At 36.9% G+C, this 23,805-nt stretch overlaps 1 protein-coding gene across 4 annotated transcripts in view; it reads left to right on the top strand.

Moving 5' to 3' along the window:
- The window catches only part of TTC13 (tetratricopeptide repeat domain 13), a 60,153-nt gene extending 39,868 nt beyond the window's left edge, over nucleotides 1-20,285 (top strand). For 3 of the 4 annotated variants that reach the window (XM_032102352.1, XM_032102350.1, XM_032102353.1), the window contains 13 exons: nucleotides 101-275; nucleotides 711-867; nucleotides 1,952-2,082; nucleotides 2,420-2,552; nucleotides 3,034-3,126; nucleotides 7,799-7,882; nucleotides 9,315-9,399; nucleotides 11,694-11,803; nucleotides 13,108-13,243; nucleotides 13,863-13,942; nucleotides 15,023-15,101; nucleotides 16,644-16,723; nucleotides 20,091-20,285. In XM_032102352.1, the coding sequence (XP_031958243.1) occupies nucleotides 101-275; nucleotides 711-867; nucleotides 1,952-2,082; nucleotides 2,420-2,552; nucleotides 3,034-3,126; nucleotides 7,799-7,882; nucleotides 9,315-9,399; nucleotides 11,694-11,803; nucleotides 13,108-13,243; nucleotides 13,863-13,942; nucleotides 15,023-15,101; nucleotides 16,644-16,723; nucleotides 20,091-20,214 (1,467 nt within the window). In that variant the 3' untranslated portion in view covers nucleotides 20,215-20,285. The remainder of the gene's footprint in view (nucleotides 1-100; nucleotides 276-710; nucleotides 868-1,951; nucleotides 2,083-2,419; nucleotides 2,553-3,033; nucleotides 3,127-7,798; nucleotides 7,883-9,314; nucleotides 9,400-11,693; nucleotides 11,804-13,107; nucleotides 13,244-13,862; nucleotides 13,943-15,022; nucleotides 15,102-16,643; nucleotides 16,724-20,090) is intronic. The other variant, XM_032102351.1, reaches the window with a different exon arrangement.
- Nucleotides 20,286-23,805: the final 3,520 nt, after the last annotated feature.

The following is a 23,805-nucleotide window of genomic DNA, read 5'->3' as shown; positions in this document are numbered from 1 at the left end:
TATGTCTTTTCACACGTCTTCTGACCAGCCAGGTTGGGTTATTTGAAGGTACTCTTTCTGTCTCTTGATTTATGGGTGCTTTGTTCCTTTAATGTCCTAGAGATGTCTACAGCTAGAACCATACAATGAAGTGTGCCAGTACATGAAGGGTCTCAGCCATGTTGCCATGGGACAATTTTATGAAGGCATAAAAGCTCAGACCAAAGTTATGTTAAATGATCCACTACCAGGACAGAAGGCCAGTCCAGAATATCTGAAGGTGAAATACCTCCGAGGTAAGTTGGGATTGGTTGGGGTTTTTTTGGTTTGTTTTTTTTTTTTTCTTAAATGTTTCAAGGACCCTAAAAGTGCAAGCTTTCTTGAAGTTATGGTCATTTTAGACAAACCAATGTACATTCTCATAAACACTGTTGAGTATGTATGTCAAAAAAAAAGTACACTGATTCTTCTTGTTCATACAGTTAAAACCTAGATCCAAAAATAGAACATACATTTCTATATAAAGGTAAAGACTGTTGTGATACTTAGTTGAAAAAGACTTATTTCATTCTTGGAAATTGGCTAATAGCAAAATTATATTATCTAAAAATAATGACTTGTGAAAATCATGTTGTTTAACTGACAAGCATATAACCTGGTTACTGTTTTTGTGTAATGGCATAAGTAAACTGATTATGCAAACAGTATTTAATTTTATTTCTTTCCTCCAGAGTATTCTAGATATTTGCATGCACATTTGGATACCCCTCTTACAGAGTATAATACTGATATGGATCTTCCTGGAAATTTCAAGGATCACTGGGCCAAAAATCTTCCTTTTCTTATAGAAAATTATGAAGAACAGCCAGGCTTACAGCCACATATAAAGTGAGAATTTTTATTTTTTAAAGCCTGTTCTAAATGGGGGGGGGGGGGTGTGTTCAGTTTTAAATTGCCATTCTGAGGCATTTTTACAATGTTTAATATTATATGGACGTACAATTTCACTGAGTGTATAAATTCTTTTGTACATCATAAGAGTTGGTTTATCTCATAGGAGGAAGAATTAAACTTAGGACAATGTTCTTCACTTCTCTCTTCACATAATAATATTCACATATTGTTTGATATTCTGTGGCCTTACTGATTAACTCTTGTATTTCTTTTTATTTTGTAATTAATGTTAAGAAGTTGGTAAGTTTGAGATGCTCAGTGTAGTGCTTCCTGATGCCCTTATTACAGTTTCTGGTTGTGTTTTAGGTTTTTATTTTGTTACAGGTGTAATTTCTAGATACTTAATATATCTTTAATGGCAGCTCAGTTTCACTGGGTGAACATCTTCTCTGGAGTAACTTTGGAGTAACTTTAGGAGGAGGGTGACTTCAGTCAAAAAGTAGGGGATTTACTAGAACAGACTTCAAAACTGTGTAGCTAAAAGAAAGATAGCAATTTCTCAGCAATTTCTCTGCTGTAAACCTGTTTCTAAGTATATTGTCATGTGTTCACTTAGTGTAAAAAAATTGCCATTAAAAATTCATGGCTTTTGTGTATATGGGATAGAATCCACCTTTTTAGCACAAGAAGTTTTTACAGAATTGTGGGAGAAGGTAATGGAATAAGAATTCCTTTTCTTAGTTAATCAGGGTGAGTGTAATAGTGAAGAATAATGTATTATTTATGAGCTTTATTTAATATCACTTATGAGCAAGTCTGAAGTGAAATACAGGTTGTGACACTAATAAGATCTGCCACTGAATTCAGTTAAGAGTGAATTAATTTGAGATATTGGGTGTAACTGCAACATACTGTGTATGTGCAGTCAGCTGGGAGGAGGAATGAGTGTTCTTCATCCTGTGTTTAAGTGTTTCTCATACAAATGGTATTGATTTGTAAAACAGAGATTTGTTTGCCAAATGCTTTCAGGACTTTTATAGCCAAGCTGTGTCTGATGCATGTTTTTCTCCTCTGTAAGAGATGTGTTATTTCAGAATTTTGAAAGCTATAAGCCTGATGTGCAAGAACTCATATGTGTAGCTGATCATCTGGGTTCCATGATGCAGTATGAGACGCCAGGATTTCTTCCAAATAAAAGGATACATAGAGGTATACTGAAAATGCTCTGTAAACTTGAGTGGGGGAAAAAAGTCAATGTAGTGATAATTGAATGCTATATCTTTGCAATCTGCAAATTAGTTTAATGCTCTGTTTCTTTCAAATCAAATAGAAAGTTTAAAATTAAAATATTCATTATGTCAGCAGTTTCTTGACCTAGCTGGGGACTGGAAATCAGGATCTCCCAGACTTTTTGATGTTGTCCATTCTTTTCCTGTAAATACATTGCTTTCCTGTCAGTTTTCCTGTCTGTGCAAAACTGAGTATTTGGCTCTAATTGGTTTTCTGTTTCTGCTGTTGGTACCTCTTTCCTTGTGCCTCACCTCAGCAATGGGATTGGCCACTCTAGAAGTAATGCAGGCTGTGCAGCGGACTTGGGCAAACTCCAAAGTTCGGATGAATGGGAAAACCAGACTGATGCAGTGGAGAGATATGTTTGATATTGCTGTGAAGTGGCGAAGGTAATGGTCACAGAGGACAGAGAGCAAACCTGTATTGGTTTTAATAATGATGAGTGCTCCAGCTAACCAAAGGGCTGGAGTCATGGAGAAGAAAATGAACACTTGCTACCATTCTGTAACTAGAAAGGTTCTGATAAAAGAAAAGGATGGTGTGCACTTCTGAAAATACTCCATTTTTCTTCTTCTATAATGGAGGGAAAAATTCAGAATAGCATTTTCCAGTTGAAGCAAAGCTGTGAGAGACCATAGGATCCATTGCAGCTAAGGGAAACAAAAACTAACAGTTTCAACTCCAGAAACAGCAAATATTTGAGTTGTATGGTTTTTATAAGAAAAAACCCTATGTTTCAGGAAAAGTTATTTTTCATAATCTCTGCATTCTAGTTTTTGCCTAAAATTGTTCTGTCTGTGAATAAAGCTCTGTTAAAAATATTACATGGATTGAAATGTGTGCCAGTGTTGATGTCCTTTGTCTTTGTAGGATAGCTGACCCTGACCAGCCTGTGCTTTGGTTGGACCAAATGCCTGCCCGGAGCCTTAGCAGAGGTTTCAATAATCACATTAACTTAATCAGGTAGGAGAGTTTTACCCAACAGCATTCCCACACACACTAAGGGATTGTACCAAAAATTACCAGCTGTTTGTGAAACAGCATTTTACCGTATTGAATGTGTATGTACTTATTGTTTAATATTTATTTTATGTTTTCTAGTGGAACATTTGGCATTTGTGCATAATTTTCCCTCTTGACATTTCCTCTTTTTCCTGAATTTCAGTTGTACAACTGAGTTATAGCAGTATCTAACAAGGATCCAGAATATGCATTATTTTCATGTGCTGTTTTTGTTTCCCAAATAACCTTAAATGTAAAATTTTGATTAAGTTCATCCTAGTTGTAATTTTTGCAAATGCTGCCTCTCAAAGGTAGTGGCATCAGTATTGAAACAATGCTGTTCTATTAGCTTTAATACCAATTTACAGTGGAGAGGAAAAACATAATTCTTACAGTTGCTTTCAAGGTAGGCCAGAGTAAAGCAAAAATGACAAAATAAATAACCTGTGGAAGATAACAGTTGCACTTTCAAATAAAGGTAAAATTTAAAAGATTCAACCACTGTTGTACGTTCCATCTTCTCCCATGCTGCAAAACTCTGTATTGTAGTCATGACAGTGCTACTTCCCTTGAAGTGGTGCAAGTGTGACAGACTCGATGTGGCAACATCACTGTCAATCACAGGAGCAGAGTGTGTTTGTGTAAGTAAATATGTAGCCAGGTTTCATCCTATTCCACCCCCTCATGGGAAATACTGAATCTTTGATCTGTCATTCTGCTTTTATATATGTCTATCTCTTTATTCTTTGAGAAGCTGTACTGAAAAATGAGGATAAGGGAGACAAAGCCTTCTCAAGAATTATTTCAGGCAGAGAAAAACAGTGATATTCTAATGTTCATATGCAGAGGCTAATGAGGATTTGTCCTCACTCTTCCTTCCACTCTGTGAAATGGACCCTAGCACTGCTAGGGACTCTGCTTTACTTTATGGAGTGGTTAATGCATTGAACTCCAGTGCAGATCAGTTACTTTGCAAGATGTGCTGCTTCTTGAACAGTCTTGTGCTCAGGCTTCTCTCTTCACCCAAGCCAAGTGTTACATTTGGGCTCCAAGCTGTTTCCATCTTTGCTGTTGCTGCATTTCTCTCTTGTCGTATGTACAGTGCAGCAGAAACCACAGCGGTCTGTACTGAGACAGAGATGCATTCCATACTTCACCTGTCTCTTCATGGTTTTATTTTTAAATGGGAGAATAAAAGCCTAACTTCTAGGTGATCTGTGTTGGCAGAAAGGCATTAATGCAACAACACTTAATTAATGTCCTGAAACTAATACTGAACGTTTAACCTGGGGAAATATGTCCTTGTACAGAATCTGTCAGGAACTCTTGTTTTGCAGTGGACAAAGTACTTTACTTGTTTACCTTTCATTAGAGAACGCTGGCAAAACTGGCAGTGTAGTGTTAGAGCTCTTTCATTCATTTTATCGAAGTCTGAAATAAGCTTCGTGAACATTCAGAATTGTAGGCCCACAGTGAACCTAATTCTAACCTTTTGGGTTTGGCTCAGCCTTGGCTTTTGGGGATCTCATCAGCATTTTGGTTCTGCTTATTTGATAACTAAGTAGTGGTTCTCTGAAAAATACTCGTTTGGCACCTGTTTTGAAGAAACAATAGATTTGAAGCAGCCTAAATACCACTGCCTTAGGAGTTGATCGTGCTTTAGTACTGGATGGTGATTGCATTCTTTTTGACTCTGGAAACCTCTTCTGATTTGGTCATTCTCCAGCCTTAAGTAATAGCCACTTTCTTTGATCAACTTTCTACTGTGATTTGTTTCTGCTTTTGGCTCCATCCTGATGATTTCACATGATGTGAGGGATAAAAATAAATGAACGTATTACGTGGTAATGGTTGCTTTTTAAAATTTATTTTCATTTTGAAGCATGTTCTAGTTCACTATGATTTCTAAATGATAATTTCTTCTTAACGAATTATGCAGATTTGTATAATTTCCTTTTTACATTACTCAGCTTGTCAAATGGCTGTCGGTTGAAGAGACTAATCAGGCACAGAGCTAGTAGCCTTTTCTTGATAACCGAGATGGCTTTATGACTGTCTTTTGACTGTCCTTCAGGAAGATATACTTTGTTTTATAGTTAGGTTATGATTCAAAAGTTATCCCATACCCATATGACTAAGGCTGAATTCTTTCTATAATAGTATGGCTACCTGACAACCAGGTGTAACAATAGATTTAGACTGGCAGCTAGCAGTTTGCATGGTTATAATATATATTAAGATAAAAGCTGCTCAGTCAAACAAGAACAGCAACAGTGGTTGGGTGTTCTTCTAGTATTTGTAACAGATCTAGTCATGCTGAGCTCAAGCTGTCTGTAGGTTTTGTTTCATCTGAATTAGGTACCAGGAATTTCTGTGGGCAGAAATACTTGGATTACCTGTCTGTTAGCATAACCATTTTCTTTACTCAGATTCTCTGCATTGAAAGTCCAGTATTGTTCAATTATTCCTGTCAAATGAGTCTTTTCATGGAGGCATTAGCATTCAGTGTCTGCTGGAGTTTTTTTTTTCTTTTCCAGAATGGCAAAATGTTTGGAGTGTGTCAGAAAACAAAAACCTTTTTTGTTTGTTTTGTGTCAATTTGGGGACCTTTTTTAAAAGATATAGAAGAAACATCTTGCACTTCACAATTTTGGATAGGCTTTCAGATCTTAATGTTCTGAAGATGCAAGTGTGTCAGCTGTCACTTTCTTTGTTGATCTATAGACAAGGGTGAATTTCCCTTATCTCCTTTCTGGCTTAAATGATCAAAGCTAGTAAGTTTGATTTAAAGTAGAGAAAATGTTTTGGAAAGCTTTAGTTGTTTTCATAGACAAAGCAAGGATTTGTGATCAGCTAAACAGTGATGATATGCTTAATGTTCTTATTAAAAAAAAAGACACTCTGGAACACTGCAACTTTTGAATTCTTGGTGGTACTGTTTACTGAACAAGGAGAAAGAGTGGGAATAAAGAGAAATCACTTTTGGCCACCCACCGAAATTCTTTTTTGGTACGACAGCTTCTAGATGGCCTTATAGAATGATAGGTCTGCTTTGGATATATTTTCCAATGTGACACTAAAGGAGAATCCACTTTCTTATACTGACACACTACTGCCTGTTGTACAGAAATTTTTTTAAGACAGATGGAAAATGATGGGACGTACAACAAGGGCAAATTATGTATATTAGATTTGTCTTCATCCTTCCGCTTTCCCTGCCTCCCTTTCCTCTGTGCAGATACGTGTATGTGTTCTAATTCTGTTCAGTTTTTGATGACTGATTCTGCTGGTTTTCTGAGACTAGGCCTCCTAAGGTGAGAGACTGTCAAGTGAGGCATTAGGCAGGGACTTGAGCTGCCAAAAATCACTTAAAGTGGAGAGAAAAAGCTAGCTGTACACAGCTTCCTGTGATTGACAGTGGTTTTGCTTCCTCAGAGAGCGATAACGCTTGCTTTATAAAATCTTGTTTTGTAGACTGGGAGAAGAGGAAGGACTCCTACAAATGCAGTAATGGTATGTAATTTTTCCTCTCAGAGTGGTTATAATCCTAACAAGTTTCTACCACATTTTAATAGAGAGTTTCTTTTACTTAGTTGTCCAAGGGAAAAAGCAACACCTTTTCAATGTTTTTGTTTTTCTGTTACTACTTGTAACTGTTGGGATTCAAGGCAAAATTAATTCAATATACAGGGACATAGGTGAATAAAGAAAAATATATGTGGACAATCAGAGCAGATCAACATGTTTGGCATGTATGTATATTGCCAAATATGTAAACTGGAGAGTGTTGGTTCTCCAGATGTGCAAATTGAGAGTTCTTTTCTAGTTTTGTTGTATCTGTGAGTCTAGGGAAGATTATATCTTGTACTGATGTCTTTTCCTGGTCTTAAAATCAAGAGTCAAACACAGTTAGAAGGGAAAAAGGGATTTTACCTTGGTATTTATTTTAAGGATCCTTAGGTGCACACGTCCAGGTCATATGCACCAAAATGCACACTGCAATGCACACCCCAGAAGATTGGTTATAGCATTATAGGTTTTCCTAATTAGCATATCTATCAAAAATTCCCCAATGAGAGCTCCCCTCCCCAAGGAGCCTTCCCCTGGATGGTTCTAGCTTCGTTTACAGAATGTGTTCTGGAGAGGACCTTGGGGTCTGGGGCACACTGATCTCTAACTACAAAGCTTCTAAAATGTTTAGTCTCTCAGCTTGACAAACAAGTCCAAGAATGTAGGCAAAAAGCACTAAGAACACAGAAGTAGTAAAAAAGGTATAACAGGGGTATAAAAGCAAAGGCAAAAAATCTTCATGGCATCAGTACAAATTGGTAATTATATATATAAGATTTACTGGAATTAGGCATACTGAAAATGGGGAAATATGCATGGAATGTAGTTTATCAGAGAACAAAAATTCTAATGATACATGAGTTTGAGCAAGTTCACTATGTAATCCATATTTAAAACGGGGGATTGGCAATTCACCATGTAGATAAACCCTACGTGGTTCATTCCTTTAATTTACAGAGCAACTGTGAATAAAATTGTGTCAAATGTTAACGAGTAATATTTGTGTCCTGGAATGTTGGGTTGAAGAACAAGACTTCAAAAAACCCTTTTTTTTTCTTTGTAGGGGACAGGTCATTAACATGCGGTACCTGGAATACTTTGAAAAAATTCTTCATTTTATCAAAGACAGAATCCTTGTTTATCATGGGTAAATTACAATTTTTTTTCCCCCTGCTTCATTCCCCTCGTAATAGTGATCTGAAATTTACATAATATTAATTTCAGAAAGCCTGAAAGATTTTTTTCTTAGTTTACTCAGTTCTGGTTTCCTGGTAGATATAATTGTTTTAATTCCTTTTGGAGATGGAAGATCCTATTCATTGCCACATAAAGAAACTTAAACTAATAGGAAAAAACCACTGTGAGTTACAGTGTACCTAGAAACTAATAACTGTTTCGAATTTGTAGCCATGGTTCTGTCATGATTGGATCTTCATTCTTTCTAAGCATATGATTTATTAAAGATGTTGGGTTTCCTCGTGGTAGAATCAAGTACAGTTACTCTGACTATTGAGATTAATTTATTAAGAAGTGAGGAAAAAAGAGAAAAGAAGATATGGAAGGTAATTTTCATTGAAACACGTTTCTGGCAAGTAGTTTTAAATGAGCAGAGAACCTTTACTGTCTGTTACATAGATGGGTTGGTAGATGCTGTCCTGGAACTGAAGAGAGTTGTAGACTTTTGAATGAAATAATGTGACTAAAGCTAATATGAAAATTGATGTTGGCATCTGTACTGAATACTATGGCTCAGTATTCAATAACATAAATTAAAAAGCTCTTTTAGCTTTAAATCCTATAATTTTCCTTTGGCCTGGTAACTTTTATTAAATACTGAGTTCTGTTTTTCAATCTCATTATACTACTTAAATATCAAAAAATGAAAGTGTAGAAAATCCTTGCAACAGCTGAAAACATTTACGTTTTAGAAAATTTGTGATAGTTGCTGAAAATACATGAGTTCTGTGGTAACTGGCAGTCTGTCCTCTGTTGCTAGGAAGTTTGTTCAGAGTACACCCAGTAGCATTTGACCTTAAACCAGACCAACTGGTGCTGTGATTTCTAAAATAATGCTGTTCTTAAAAACTGGTATAGTGTAATTAATAATTATTAGAGCAGTAATTCAACAGGTTTCTTCATGATCCAGCTGTGCCTGCATCTGAAGTATTTACTTGCCTTTGAGGCTACACAGATGCGTGTATTTTGTGAAGAATATTTTTAATGTTAACTCTCTTCTACTTCCTTATCTATCTTTCTGTCTTTCCTTATCTAGACCCTCCTGCCCACACACACTCATGCAAACACTGTTTGATGCTTTAGAGCAGCCAATAGCAAGAGTAAAACAGAGTAGTTGATTAGAGTTGATTAAGAATTGAGGTTTGAAGCTGAAAAAAATAACTTGAGCTGATACACTTTTTGAAATACAGGAGAGCATGTGGACAAGTATAAAGGAACTAATTTCCAGAAAATAAATAATTAAATAACTTACTTCACTATGGCTGATTAAGTTAAAGGTAGGTGAATTTCCAGAAATTCTACTTAAGTTCAACTGTTGTATTGCATATTTAATTTTTTTGCAGTGCTAATAATCCAAAAGGACTGCTAGAGGTTCGAGAAGCTTTGGAAAAGGTACATAAAGTAGAAGATCTTCTTCCCATAATGAAGGTAAATTATAGAAAAACTTTAATACATGGTAAAAATAATAAAATGTGTTCTGGGAGATATTCAGTTCCTCAAAATAAAACCATTGTGTATAAACTTAAAATGAGTAACTGGAAATAGTAGTTCAGGTTATTCCAAATCTGCGTATGTAGGGTTGGACCTTCCCTTTGATATGTGCAAATGGGTGATGTATATTTGAAGTCCTTGGCCTAACTGTGAATTGGTAACAAAATGATCGGAAAACAAAATGTAGAATGTAATTCTTTGAAGCCAGCCTTCTCAACCAAGAGGGTTTGTGATCAGATCTGCCATAGTGGGCTCATTCTATGCCTGTACAATAGGGAGGAAAAAATTGATTGATGTGCCTGAAAGATTAGGAATATGGAAGCTGTTTTTACTTAGGTTCATTGGTGCAGGTCAGTATGTGGTGGAGCTGGCATGGGGAGGTGGGGGAATAGTTTCCCTTAGTGACTGATAGCTAAAATGAAATCCTGGATAACATTTTCGTGCTTAGGAAGACCTGGCAAAAAAGAGGTGGGAAACTTGTAGATTTTCTTCCTGCTGGTGGTGGTCTTTGTAGAAGGGCTTTGGATATATGACCTGCAAAATGATTTATACTCTTATCTCAACTTAAATAGTAAGGCTTGAGCTGGGTTTAAGTAAAAGGTGTTCACCTATTCCCCCATTCCTCCAAATGAATCTAGGGTGAGCAGTGTCTAAGTATTTGGGTTTCGGGAAACTATGTTACAAAGTATGTCTTTTTAAAGGATTGTACAAGATTTTAACTAGAGCAGAGTAAAATTTGGGAAGAAACAGTCATGCTAAATAGAGAGAAATTCATTGCTTTCTTATCTTGTGTGTCCTCATTGGAATTTAGTATGTAAGCAAAGCAGCCGGGTTGCCATAGAGCAGAGTTCTCTGAAGCTGCGTTGCTGCTACTCCTGACAGACTGTCTGGCTTTGGATGTGTTCTTGGTAGTAGTGCTCACTCGTGCACTACAATTATCTTTGCAGGAGCTAGGTGGCTTAAGCACTAAATTTTTGTATGGGTTTTTATAATGTGTTGTGAAAGTATGTTCTTTGAAGACACCCTAATTTCAGAGGTCCTTTTTATATTACTGTCTTGTTCTTGGCTTTGAAAGATGAAGCCAGTGGATACAAACTGAACCTAAACAAAAGTTTTTGCTGAAGAGGTAGTCATGTTGGGTTGAGTGAACAACTAAGTGTTCCCTACTGACATACAAATGTGCAAGTAGGGCCCTGTAGAGTATCTAATATGATTACTTTTGAATTGTAGGCCAGAAAAAAAGCTACTAGTGGAGTTAAAAATACAGGTTACTCCAACAGAATGATGAAAATATATAAACATAGTGCACTGGACATTATTATTTCAAAGTAAATGTCTTAACTGGCAGCAAATATTCTTCCCAGTTTCCATACCTGTACATTTCAGTCCAGTTTGAGTCCCCTGCATCCCATTCCAAACTGTATAAAAGTGGAACGCTGTCTCATTAGAAGCTTTTTGTTTATTTAAAATAAATGCAGATTCTCTTAAAATATCCTGGATCACAGGTTTTGGGTTAATATAAATAACTGCCTGAGTAAACACTAGTGCATGCTAGTCATTATTAGTGCCTATATAAAATGAAAGTCTTTCTAATAGTGATGTAATCTGGTTATTTGGGTAGCTGGAGAATGCTGTATTGGAAAGCTGGGCTTTTGGCTTTACTTAAATGCAGTTCTGCCTGGTTTATACAAGTCTCTGGCTACAGTGTTACTTTTAGATAATGTAGCTTTGTAAAATTCTTAAACCTAGAGATATTTTCCTTCTGATGAGGATGAACATCAATTGAAACTAGATCACAGTTAAGAAACTTTTGCTTTGAGCTGTATTCTGGAATTCACACCTGGACTAATGCAGACACTTCTTAGTGTAAACATAAAATGGGGTCTCAAATTCCTGCTTTTGCATTTACACCGTTGCACCAAAAGGTTACCATTAATATGCAACTTGGGGAGAAATCTGTACAACTTGAACTGCTTTGTACAGTTGCTTTTCATAAACAGCGCTTTTTATTCCCCATTTAGTTACAAAGTTGAATGCCTCACTCAGTATTTCTGGTTTTCATTCAGAAGGAAATAAAGGATGAATGAAATAATGTTGCTGACAGAAACTTTGTTTTGTTCCCTAAGTTTGTCCATTTTTGTTTCTACTCCACGTGTTTTAGGTGCTTCAAAGCAATAGGTAGGCAGTCTGTCTCTGCTACCTCTAATATTACTTTTTTTTTCTTTTGAAAGCAGTTTAACAGTAAAACCAGAGATGGGTTCACTGTGAACACAAAAGTCCCCAGCTTGAAGGATCAAGGGAAAGAATATGATGGATTCACAATTACAATAACGGGAGATAAGTATGTTTGCTATTTTCAGGGCTTAGGGTACATGAAGTAATGATGAACTTAATTAGCAATTAATTGTCTGATATGCCATTTCTGTGTGCATAAGGTGGGTTTTGTTTTTCACTAGTGGCATTTTTGTAAGTAACTAAAGTTTATTCATTTGAGGACTTGATTCCTTTTGTGTTTTCAACAGAAGGGGAATATGGATAACACTGATGGCGTAAGCCTGGTTGACTTGATTCTCTAACATACAGCACAAAATTGAAAAGAGACCTTGTTTTTCAGCTCAGACATAAAATGCCTAAAGGGGAAAACTATCAAATACCTCAGTCTTTATACATATCAAAATTCATTTCTTCTTGTGAGACCTTGTCTTTTGTGTTGACTGAGAAATCCTGAATGGAATGGAAATTTCTGTGGTCTAAAAGTAGAAGACACTCTCTTCTATTTGAGATTTTGGCCTTTTTTATGATTCAGATGTTTGCAGACCTTCTAGCTGCAAGTGAAAATTTAAATAGTACCTGCATGTATGAGAATACATTCTCTGGGTGAGATAGTAAATTTCTCACTTTATGGATTCTGATTCCTTGTCTTTTTGAAGAATGAGCAAGTCTGAAGCTAGAAGTGCTGTCCTACTATTAAATCAAAACTTTTTAAAATTAAATTTAAAATTCTATGCATTGGGATTTTTCCCAGAATTTGTCTGCTTTCAATGAGTGGCATGGAAGCCAAACTTCCCTGCTAGAATGTTAATGTATCTCTTGGATTTTCATTTTACATTCTAAATCACGGGCCTATATACAGTGAAATGGCATTAAGTGTATGGCCTCACTATTTTGCGGAAAATATTTTGGTGTCAGTAAATCGCCTGACTTTGTTCTGGACAACCTTTGTTCAGTATCACTCAGTCTGTTTTGATCCATAGTTTGTAACTATGCTTTAATACCAAAACAATCCCGTTTTGGTAGTTTAGGAATGAAGAAAAACTACACTCTACATTCTATACCAAAATCCTAAGTCTGTAAAGATATTTTAAAATTTGATATTTCTTATTTTTTACCCACAATTTAAGTGAAACACTAATGCTTGTCAGGTATCTTGGTGGCAGTCTTTAGATATTCTTTCAGACTTAGAATGTGATGTAGCATTTTTATTTCAGTGATTTTTGGGGAAGTAATGCACATATCTTCTGCTTAAGGAAGATGATAGGAAAAAGGTGATGTGTAACTGTAGTGGATTTGTAATTTACCCTGGATATGCATCAAGTTCTGTTCAAAAAACTTCTTTCCTCCTTTTCTTTTCCATCTGCTTAATAGAGTGGGGAACATACTATTTTCAGTAGAAACTCAGACGACAGAAGAGAGAACACAGCTGTATCATGCAGAAATAGATGCGCTATATAAGGATTTAACAGCTAAAGGAAAAATTCTAATTCTGTCTGCAGAGCTGGGGGTAAGGCTGTTCAAGGAATTATTAATTCCTTGAAAAAAATCCTTTTATGCTTTTATACTCTCTTTTCTGTAGTGCCTATTCTAATACTTTTTGACAGAGTTCTTAAGTAATAAAGTTACTTAAACCCAGTTATGACGAATATCATAAGAAGTTGCTGTAATTCTTTCTGTAACTGTAAAATTTGCTGTGCTTTGCCTGAAGTACTAGAGGGTGTCCAGGCAAGGTCTCAATATCACAGTGTGTTCTGTTTTTTTCTTATTTTTCTCATGGGTCTGTGTTCACCTTTGTCATCGTCCCTGTAAGTACTGTTCAGGATTTGGCACACGGTGGTTACACATAAGATGAGTAACACGAATTCATGACAGGCACTAGAACTGTGTTTGTGCTGATTTGATGTGCAAGGAGAATCTGACTACATTTGGGATATAACAAAGTAGTTTGACTAAACATCTGTTAGTCAGACTTCAACTTCACAATTTGACATTTTCACATTTGAAATGGTTCTTAAAAAGACAGTAATTTCAGTAACGTAAGACTTTGCAATATGTGTACCTTTATAAGTTACTACCTGGCTATTAAATTACCTCTAATTCACACTTTTTTTTTTTTTTTCTCTTAGGAAGTAGATGCTGTTTGCAACTTGATCCTGTCACTAGTTTATTACTTCTATAATTTAATGCCACTTTCAAGAGGATCTAGGTTAGTGTTTGTATTCATCATGTCTTGGATGCATGCTGTACAATGTCCGTGTGTTGCAGTATCTTAATATATTTTTTAATATTAATACTATTTTTAATAGACCTGTGTGCCCTTCACAGTCTCTCCTTTTGTGCTGCCATGACAATAGGAACTGACTTAGTATTGTTTTAAAAGCTAGTTTGTAATTGCTGATGGTAACTATTCATAGCTGCATGTATATTTAAAATGATGAGTAGTCTGTATTTATAGACATCAGCTCACACATTGAGAAGCGTCATTTTTAAATTGTAACGCTTGGTTTTCTAATCCATATTGTGTTACACCACTCATTTCACTTGAGGCTTTTCTGAAATGTGTATTTAAGATGAAATATACTTTGACATAACTTATTTTAATAAAATACACTAAAATACTATTTTAGTAAATTGTTGCAACTGTTCGGGTCACTAAATGAAACCACAGGATAAAGTTCCATATGTCCCAGAACTCTTCAACTGGAATTCTAGTTTAATGCAAACCTGGTTACATCTAAGACTTATGAGTTTCTGTTTCACAAAGCACTTAATATCTTTAATATTACTACTAGATACAGTTCAATATGAAAAAAACCCTGAGATTTTGGGATTTTATAATCAGATTTTCCCTTTTTCATATAGAATGTAAAAATTAAGATAAATTCTGTCTGAGATCCACAGTTCAAAAAAAAAATTAAATAACTGAACAGCTTTACAGTGCCTCTAGCTCTATTGCAGTAGAGTTCATAAACTCTTCTGGGCTACAGCTAATCTTCTTGGGAACAGGAGCTTGCTTTGTTTTCAGCCACGTGGAGTCTTAAGAACTCCAAAGTCTAAAAATATGGTTCTAACTAATGTAGAAACCATAGTAAAACCCCATAGGTTCATAACTTCAGTGATTTCACTTTTTACATGTTTTGTGCTTTTTTTTCTTCTAAAATAACTAGCACAGTAATCTTTACTAGCCTTCTATGAAACAATGCTATGTTCCATTTGTTTTGTAGTCTTAAATAGCATTATGGAAAGACTTCTACTCCATTTGTTGTCTTTAATTTTATTCTTTTAGTGTGATAGCTTATTCAGTGATAATGGGAGCATTAATGGCAAGTGGAAAAGAAGTATCAGGAAAAATTCCTAAAGGAAAGGCAAGTATCAAAATACCGAAGTACACTAGTTCAGTCTTGATGGAGGAAGTAATACTTGTAAGTGTGGGGAAAGAGCTGTAAGAATAAAAAAAAAAAAGAAGTTGCATGCTTATTTGCTGGAGATGGGTTAGCTGCAGTCTGTGATGTCTTGCAGCCTGAGAGTGTTGAAAATTCCATTGCTATTCTGACAGCAGGTGAATTTGGAGATGGTATGTGCAGTAATTTGGATTTGTCAAATTGTAGCAGTATGGTCTCATAGGAATTACAGATCTGTTAGTGAAGCATTTCTGGTGGGCTGAGATGCTCTTTTCAGCTTGCTTTGAGAAGGGTTCTGAGAATACTGGGGCAGGAAAAGTCACTCTTCTGGCACACAGCAGAGATTTTCTGTCTGTACTCTCAGTGTATTGTAGAGCTTTTAGGGCTTGGTAAGTAGAAATGGATTTGCAACTTCTTTTGATTTCTCCTTCCCCTCTGTATTCTGCTGAATTTAAATTAAGTCCTAGTTTTTAAGTGACTCAATTTGAATATTATACCACTGTGCTCAATAAAGTGACTACATTTGAATATTATACCACCTTGCTCAGTGGTTTCCTTTTCTTCAGCAATTGGGGGTTGTTAGCTGTATTACCTTTACAGCATGAAAGGAGTGAGAACACCCTTGTCTCTTTAAAGTATTGTCAAAAGAATCCAAGTTGTTGAAGAAAATATCCTGCATGGATAACTGAAGAAAGGGTGACTTTCTATTTTGTTCTGGAAAGCCCTGAAAACAATGTACTCCTTTTGAGTACAGTGAACTCTAGTAGGTTTTAGGAGCAAACTGCATTTGCTTAGCAGCAAGAAAGCTTTTCAGTACACCATGAAGCTGGTATCTTCCCCATTCTGAGGGAGTTCAAGCTAAGGTAAAATACTTACGTGGGCTTTCTTAAGCAATTTCTTAGGACTTGATAGAGTAGTATTTTGCTGACTGATTTTATGCCAGCAAGCAGAGTTTCAGGATTACTACTAAGCAGGATTTCTGATTTACAGGAACACTGGGGACATCTTTACATTTGATGGCTTTTCCTGAAACAGAGTTCCTGAATCTGAGTAAACCTGTTTTTAGGAAAGTTTTCACAATGTGGAAGAGGTTGTTTTTCCCAGTTGAATGAAACTGGAATTTGTTTTTTTGCCAGAGTTATTAGAAGGGCTAAGCTGGTCCCATGCTTATGACAGCCTGCATTTTCAGGCTGCTCTGAAGTCAAAGGTGCACAGTAGTCAAGAGTCCTGTTGTTGCCTGGCAGGTCATTCAGTAGCCATGGCCAGTGTAGCTTCGAGTATCGTGGTGGGGTGTGCAAACCCCACAGAGAGTTTTAGTGCCTGGCCAGAATGCTGACTTCAAACTGATGGTGAGGGACAAAGCAGTCAGGGCACAGACTGGTTCGTAAGCTTACTCCTGTCTTACCAAGAACATAGGTAGCAAAGCCCTCAAAGCCATTCTTCAAGTTAGAGAACTTAAAAATTCTGTAATTTCTTAATATCTTTTTTGTTTTCTTGCATTTTTAGCTGGTTGATTTTGAAGCCATGACAGCACCAGGGTCTGAAGCTTTTAGCAAAATAGCAAGGAGCTGGATGAATCTAAAAAGGTAAATCCTTTTGTTTGGATGGGGAATGGGGAAATAAAATATGAAAGACTGTATGTAAAACTCAAACCTATACTAAGAAATGTTACTTAGAAATTATGAGTTTAGTAAAGGATTCAGTGTATTTTTTAACGCTCTTTGGAATTGATGAGACAAGATTTGCATTTACACACATAGTACTGTATTTCTAGTCTTACAGAGTAGTTAGTAGTCCAGACATTCAGTTATGTATTATCTTCTGAGGAAATTATTTGGGTTAGTATTTTCTTCATTTTGTCCAGTGGATCAAATTTATCTTTTTATATTATGGCTTATCATTAGTAGATCTGTCAATGAGTGAACAAAGCAAGGGGAAATTTTGACCTTTTTTAAAAATTCTTTTGGATCTCTTCAAACTACATATCCACAGTAATTTGCTTATCCTTTAGTGCTATTTTGATTCAGAGAATAAGTGTTTCCAAAGTAGATGGACATTTTGAGTACGGAGAATTACATTACTTAGTATAGGTGCATGACTTTTGTGCAATGCTTTAAAATTTTGATTTTCATGTGAATTTATAATTTAATACCGCATGCGTTGACAAGGAATTAATATTATGAATCTGGTGCATTTGATTGGTCCCCTACTGGTTATTAACCATACAAAATCTAAAAATCAGGCCAGACACACCATCAATTCTAGTATACTTCCAAGTCAGGGTCAAGACACTTAAAGGGTTCTGAGAGAGTTGTCCAAAGTCCTTACAGGGCCATCTATAATCTTGGAAACATGGTGCACATCAGGGGACATTCTTGGTTAGTGCAGGAAAGGAAGTCTTGAGTTCCTCTTCAGGAAGGCCAAAAGGAAACCCAGGGAAACTGTAGGCTGGTCAGCCTCATTTTGGTTCCTGGGAAAGTCATGAAGTGAGTCTTCTAGGAAAGCATTTCAGTTTATATGAAGGAAAAGGTCACAGAAAGCAATCCATGTCATCTTACGAAATGTTTGACCCAGTGATGGTTCTCTGTGGTAAGAACTGACTTTTGGGGATGATGAGAGCAATCAATGTTGTTTATTTTTACTTCAGCAAGGAGTCCTGCAGTACTCTCATATCAAGATAGCACATTATGGTCTGGACAAACTAGATGGATTAAGAAGGTGTTTGGATAATCAGATTTAGGGGCTATTCAGCACTTTAGACCACACCTAAAATACTGCATCCAGCTGCAGTAAAGACTGATAAACTAGATTATAAACCAGAACAAATTCAGTTGAGAGCCACCAATATGGGTGGAGAGAGTTGGGCTTGTTCAGCCTGGAGAAGATGAGGCTTTGATCTAACAGCAGCTCTGCAGGAACTGTGAGTGTTTGGTGGGAAGACAAAAATGTGCATGAGTTGAAATGACGTTTAGACTTGGCATAATCTTTTCATTAGCAGACTGCCCAAAGGGGCTGTGCAGTCTCCACCGCTGGAGATTTTCAAGACTTGGCAGGATAAAGCCCTGACATGCTGATTTGACTTTTTGGTTGACCTTGCTTTGAACATGATCTTAGATCACATCTCCTGAGGTCTGGTCCAGCTTCCTAGACACTGTGGAACTCAGCAGCTGCTCTTAGTGCCGAGTATCTCATACTGATTAGTGTTGTTTATTATCAGGGGTTCTGAGCCTGGTGAATTTCACTAGACTATAAAATCCCTTCCTAAATGAAGAAGGCTAATAAGATTCAAGGACATCTTTGTCAAACTCAGGCTAAAAATCTACTTGTAAATGAGTCAAATTCAGTAGTCATTAAGGATTGACATTTCTAAACTATATGTGTACCAAGTTGTGGTTTTTATTAAAAGTAGTCTGCACAAATATTGAGACGTGCTTGTCTTAGAAATATAAAATATTTATGGTTCCCACAATTTTTTCTGTAATTCTCTCAATTATGTACTCTTCTTTATTAATCCTCTAGTCATGCTGGTTTTTGTTTTGTGGGTTGTTTTTTTTTTTAAAGACATATCTTTACCAAAGAGAAACTCCTCTCTTGGGAATAAAGTCAGTTTAAGCCATTTCAGTGCTACTCATGTGTTTTTGACTCCCTCAGCTGTGTTGAAATTTACGGGAATCCATGTCAAACCAGATCAGGGAGCTCATTTGTGTTAAAAATAAACTTACCAAAACAATTTCTTTTTAATCAATACCATTTGTAGGATAGTACAACCTAGAGTATTGCTGGGTCAAATTAGAGATGTATAATAGGTGAGGAAATGAGCCAAAGTGGAGAAAATGCTAAAGTTGACTTTTTGAGAGAAAAAAAAAACATCTGAAGAACTACAGCCCAAAGGACTTGATGTAATAATATGAAGATAATTAGCCTCAGTGTCTTAATTTGTCTGTAGTAGACAAATAACAGTGGATATGCTAAATAAGGCTGGAAGACTTAAAGCAATACATTTCTTCTTTAACTTCTGCTGCTTTTGAAAGCTCTTCTATGTAGTCACTGTTTTCATTTTGTATGGTGACAGAGGCATCATGAAAAGCAAGAGCTGGTTGTGAACAACATTCTGAGAATCATTGAATCATTAAGGTTGGGAAAAAACTTTAAGATCATAGAGTCCAACTTCCAATGCTGCTAATCCAGCAGCACTGTGTTCACCACTAAACCCTGTCCACAAGTGCTGCATCCACACACTTTTTGATTGCTTCCAGGAATGGTGATTGCACCATTTCCCTGGGAAGCTTATTCCAATGTCTTCACCCTTCCCATGAAGAAATATTTCCTAATATCCAATCTAAACCTTCCCTGGCACAACTTGAGGCAGTTTCCTCTGGTCTTGCCCCTTGTTAACATAAGAGAAGAGACCAAACCCCACCTGGCTACACCCCCCTTTCAGGTGGTTGTAGAGAGCAGTAAGGTGGCCCCTGAGCCTCCTTTTCTCCAGGCGAAACAACCCCAGCTCCCTCAGCTGCTTCTCCTAAGACTTGTGTTCCAGGCACTTCACCAGCTCCATTGCCCTTCTCTGGACTCACTCCAGCACCTCAGTGTCCTCCTTGCAGTGAGGGGTCTAGAACTGGACATGGGACTTGAGGTGTGGTCTCACCAGTGCCGAGTACAGGGGGACAATCACTGCCCTGCTCCTGCTGGCCACACTATTGCTGATAGAGGCCAGGACGCCATTGGCCTTCTTGGCCACACTGCTGGCTCATGTTCAGCTGCTGTCAACCAGGACACACAGATTCTTCTCTGCCCCGCAGCTTTCCAGCCACTTTGCCCCAAGCCTGTTGCATGGGGTTGATTCTTGACACAGGTCCCAAATTTGTTGGAGAAAGAAGTCTAAGTTAATGTGTTAACTTGCAGGTAAATTATAAAACTCATCAAAAAATAACTTTTTTTTTTCTCTTTCAGTATTTCACCTTCTTACAAGAGTCTACCATCAGTAACAGAGACTTTTCCAACCCTGAGAACAATGATTGAAGTACTAAATACAGATTCATCTCACTGTCTAAAAAAAACTATAGTTGTTGTATAATTTATACAAATAAAAGGCCAAGAGGTACTGCTTCATAAATTATTTTGAACGGCAAATTATGGTCAAAATGGTTTGATTTTGTTTTGGTTTTTTTTTTGATAGAACAAACTTATTTGACTATTTATCACCAAAGTAAAAGAAATCTTTCTGTGACCAATAATATTAAAAAGGAAAAAAGAAGTAGAACAACTGATTTTTCATATTAAGTCACACTCTAACAGAAATAGTTATTCAGGGGCCAAACTGAAGAGCAGTAAGAAGCTTGATCACAGTTATGAACTGAACATACTGCAGGTGAAAATTTAAGAAAAAAAAAAAAGAAAAGTAATCTTCATTGGAAATAATGCTATACTACTTCTCACTATTTTTTTCAAAACCTCCGAATTTTGCACAGAAAACTTAGAGCTGTACCATATGTGAGTAATTGGAGAATACACAGGCATTTCATGTAGTGCAGTCCAGTGAAGGAACAGATGTCAGCTTAAAAGAATGGGGTTCAGGGAAACATCATTTGGAAACAAAACCAAACAAATCACATATAATTACATATAACTACAAACAAAATACATACTACTTATTAGAGTTATGCTCTTGGTGAGTAAATGTCAGAACCACAACGATCTCCCTTTCCAAGTACCCATTGGTGGTGGTGGTTGGCAAAAGTTCTCAACAGATTGACAGGATTGAAGTATACTAGGAGCACTAGCTGGGGTTCCTTGAGTTGTGTTTGTTGCACAGACTTGGCAGAATTCTGGAAAGACAGGTTTCCTGAGGGCAGGGCTATTTCAGTCCAAATAGCATGGACAGTACCATGAACCAATTTCTGACTGTAATAGTGATGATGGCATTTCTGGTGAGTCCTTACTGAATTATACTCATTTTAGCTTCAGCTCCGTGACCTTAGAGCTCTTTATCAGGTTAAGTGATTGCAGGAACAGCAAGCAATCATGGGTCAAATATCTGGTTTCCTTAGTGGCTTTGATAAACCTTTTTTTCCTACCTGAATATTCATTATTTCAGGAAATGTACAGAATTGTTCTGTTTCAGATACACCTTTCAACTGCTTAAACTTGATTCTGTTGCTGTCATTTTCTACATGAATATTCTTCCAGTTTCCCAGAGGTTTGGGCTTTGCTGGGCAATTGCAAGTACCTGGCCTAACCATGTAACATGGAATATGCAAAAGAATAAGTTACTTACCAAGGAAGAGGGGAAAAGATCCTGCGTATACCCCAAGTGTACCAATAGCAGTGGTGTGGTTGCTTTTCTCTGAGTACAGTACAGTGCAATCTCAGTCCCCTCTTTAATGAAGAAAGGAATGCAGCAAAGCATCAAGAATGTTGATACAGGTGACTTAATTTCAGTGGGATTGACAATGGGGTGAATTTATGGAATGGAGGGTCTCTCCTTGATTATTCCACAAAAGTATTTATTGGATTCAAAGTGGGCTCTGTGTGTGTGTTAAGTACAGGAGCTGGAAGTGCCACAAGGTTAGAAGCTGTGGTGAATACTGACATCCATTATATGAAAAGCTCTGTTGATTTAGATTTCACTATTTGTTACCTTATTTGCAGAATATGACAGATATGGGTAGCTAGAGACCTAAAAGTTTCTGTATGCAGGATTTTCATGGAGGTAAAAAATGAATCCCAGAAAGTGGGTGCATACTGTATCTTCATTGGGAAGCAGTACATCCCAGACACATTACAGGCATTTTGGAGTTTTATTTTTGTCCGTTTGTCTAGTTGATGAACTGGCTGCTTGTTGCATTTAGGCTGAATCTTAGCAATGCATATTCCAGTCTGGACTTACCTATTGGATGAAACAACAGGTATCTCTCAGCACTGTGAACCAAAATGTGGTAAATGGAAAAAATGAGAAGACCCACTTCAAAAGTGTGCTTCCAATTTAAATTATCCCAGGGTGCATATGTACCTATGGGAAGTTTTTTTTCATGAATTTTCGTATCCTAGGATTGTACATTGAAAATACAAGGGTAAGGAAAGAACATGCTTTCCTTCCATATGCAACAAATGTTGCTGTTGCTTCCTCTCTTAAAACAGACTCGTAAAATACTAACTTCTTGCCTTAATTTATGGTACTGTTACCAGATTTATAAGCACAGGGAAGTAACACTGTATGAAGCAGATACTTTGTTCACTTTTTAATCCTATTTCTTGTATGTCTGAAAGTAGGCTTAGAATGTATTTCAAAGTTTGCATGCATTGTACTGGAGCTACACTGATAATAACATGGTTAGATTTGATCAAAAATTGTGACCCAACATCCAGCCAAGGGTAGAATGATCTAATGTGCAATATCTTGAACTGTAGAAATGACCATTTGCTTTGCAAATACCAGAAAGCAAATGGTATGCCCATGTCTAAACCCGTTTTTCCTAAAGCCTCTTTTTCTCTTCTCCTTGTTTGCTTGTTAAGTTCAGGTACATATATCTGATGAGGGGTGTGTAATAGGTGAGTGCCCTAAATACAAGGAAATCTAGAAAAGTGGGGAAATAGCTGTTTGGAATCCAAGATGTTAGCCTTTAGTAAGCACTGACACACTTTGTAATGCTTCTATGCTTTTGGAAGGATAAGTGTGATTCTGAGTTAAGTAAAACTCATCAGGAGAAAAAAAAAAGGCAGAATTTCCTATGCAGACCCAAGGGTCATTAACCAAACCATAACAAAGGCAAATTTGACCACCTGTCTGTTTAGTACCAATGAACATGCATTCTAAACTTTGTTGATCAGAATTTCGGTAAAGGGCATAAGTAGGTATTTCTTTGCAAGTAAGGATGAAGGAGGCTTGTGAGTTTTCTTTGAAATAATTGTGTTACTGTTCATTTGTGACACACATATTTTCCCAACATTCTGTTCGTAAGTACCTTCTTCTATCCCACTAGAAATAAGCGCGATTTGCTTCTTCTGTTTAGAAGTATAAGAAACCTCTACTACATTTCATTAAGGAGGAAAGGAGTTACTTTCCTGGAAGAACAGCAGCCTGGAAAATATGTCTAGCTTTATGCCTTGGTTTTGTTCTAATGTTGTGATGTCTTGTAAGCCTGTAAGTTTTGTTATGCCTTGTCTTTTTCATTGAGAAAGGGGAATCAGCATTGGCACTTGACCAGACAATCTTTGGAACTACGAAAAGGAGGGGTTTTGGTTTAGGGATTAGACCAGAGGGAGTGGAGAAGGGGTGGTGGGGAAGAAAAAAACTGCCTGTCCAAACCAACCATGTACAATTGTCTGGGTTTCCTTGTCCTCATTTCTTACTCCTGCGACTGACTTCATACCCACCCCCTGGTGGCGGACAAAAGAGGTTAATGGGGGATCACGGGAGGGTTAGGTGTAACGTGTATTACACCTCTGTGAGTGTGTGTGTGCCTGCAAACGTGTTTAAAAGGCTTGTTTCTCTGGGCGTGATGCAGATGACTAAGAAAGAAAGCAAGCTCAAGTAAGCTCTCTCAAACAAGTTTAACAAACAAAACAGGATTATATAACTGGGCTGGTATGTGATGACTTGGGGAACTGTAATTACCTCCTAAGAACTAAGTCTGTGGAGAAATCTAATTGTCATTCTCCATCCTCT

Source organism: Corvus moneduloides, chromosome 3, assembly GCF_009650955.1.
Source record: "Corvus moneduloides isolate bCorMon1 chromosome 3, bCorMon1.pri, whole genome shotgun sequence".
NCBI classification, from domain to species: domain Eukaryota; kingdom Metazoa; phylum Chordata; class Aves; order Passeriformes; family Corvidae; genus Corvus; species Corvus moneduloides.
The sequence above is the reverse complement of the archived record's forward strand: the minus strand, read 5'-3'. Positions and strand labels throughout refer to the sequence as shown.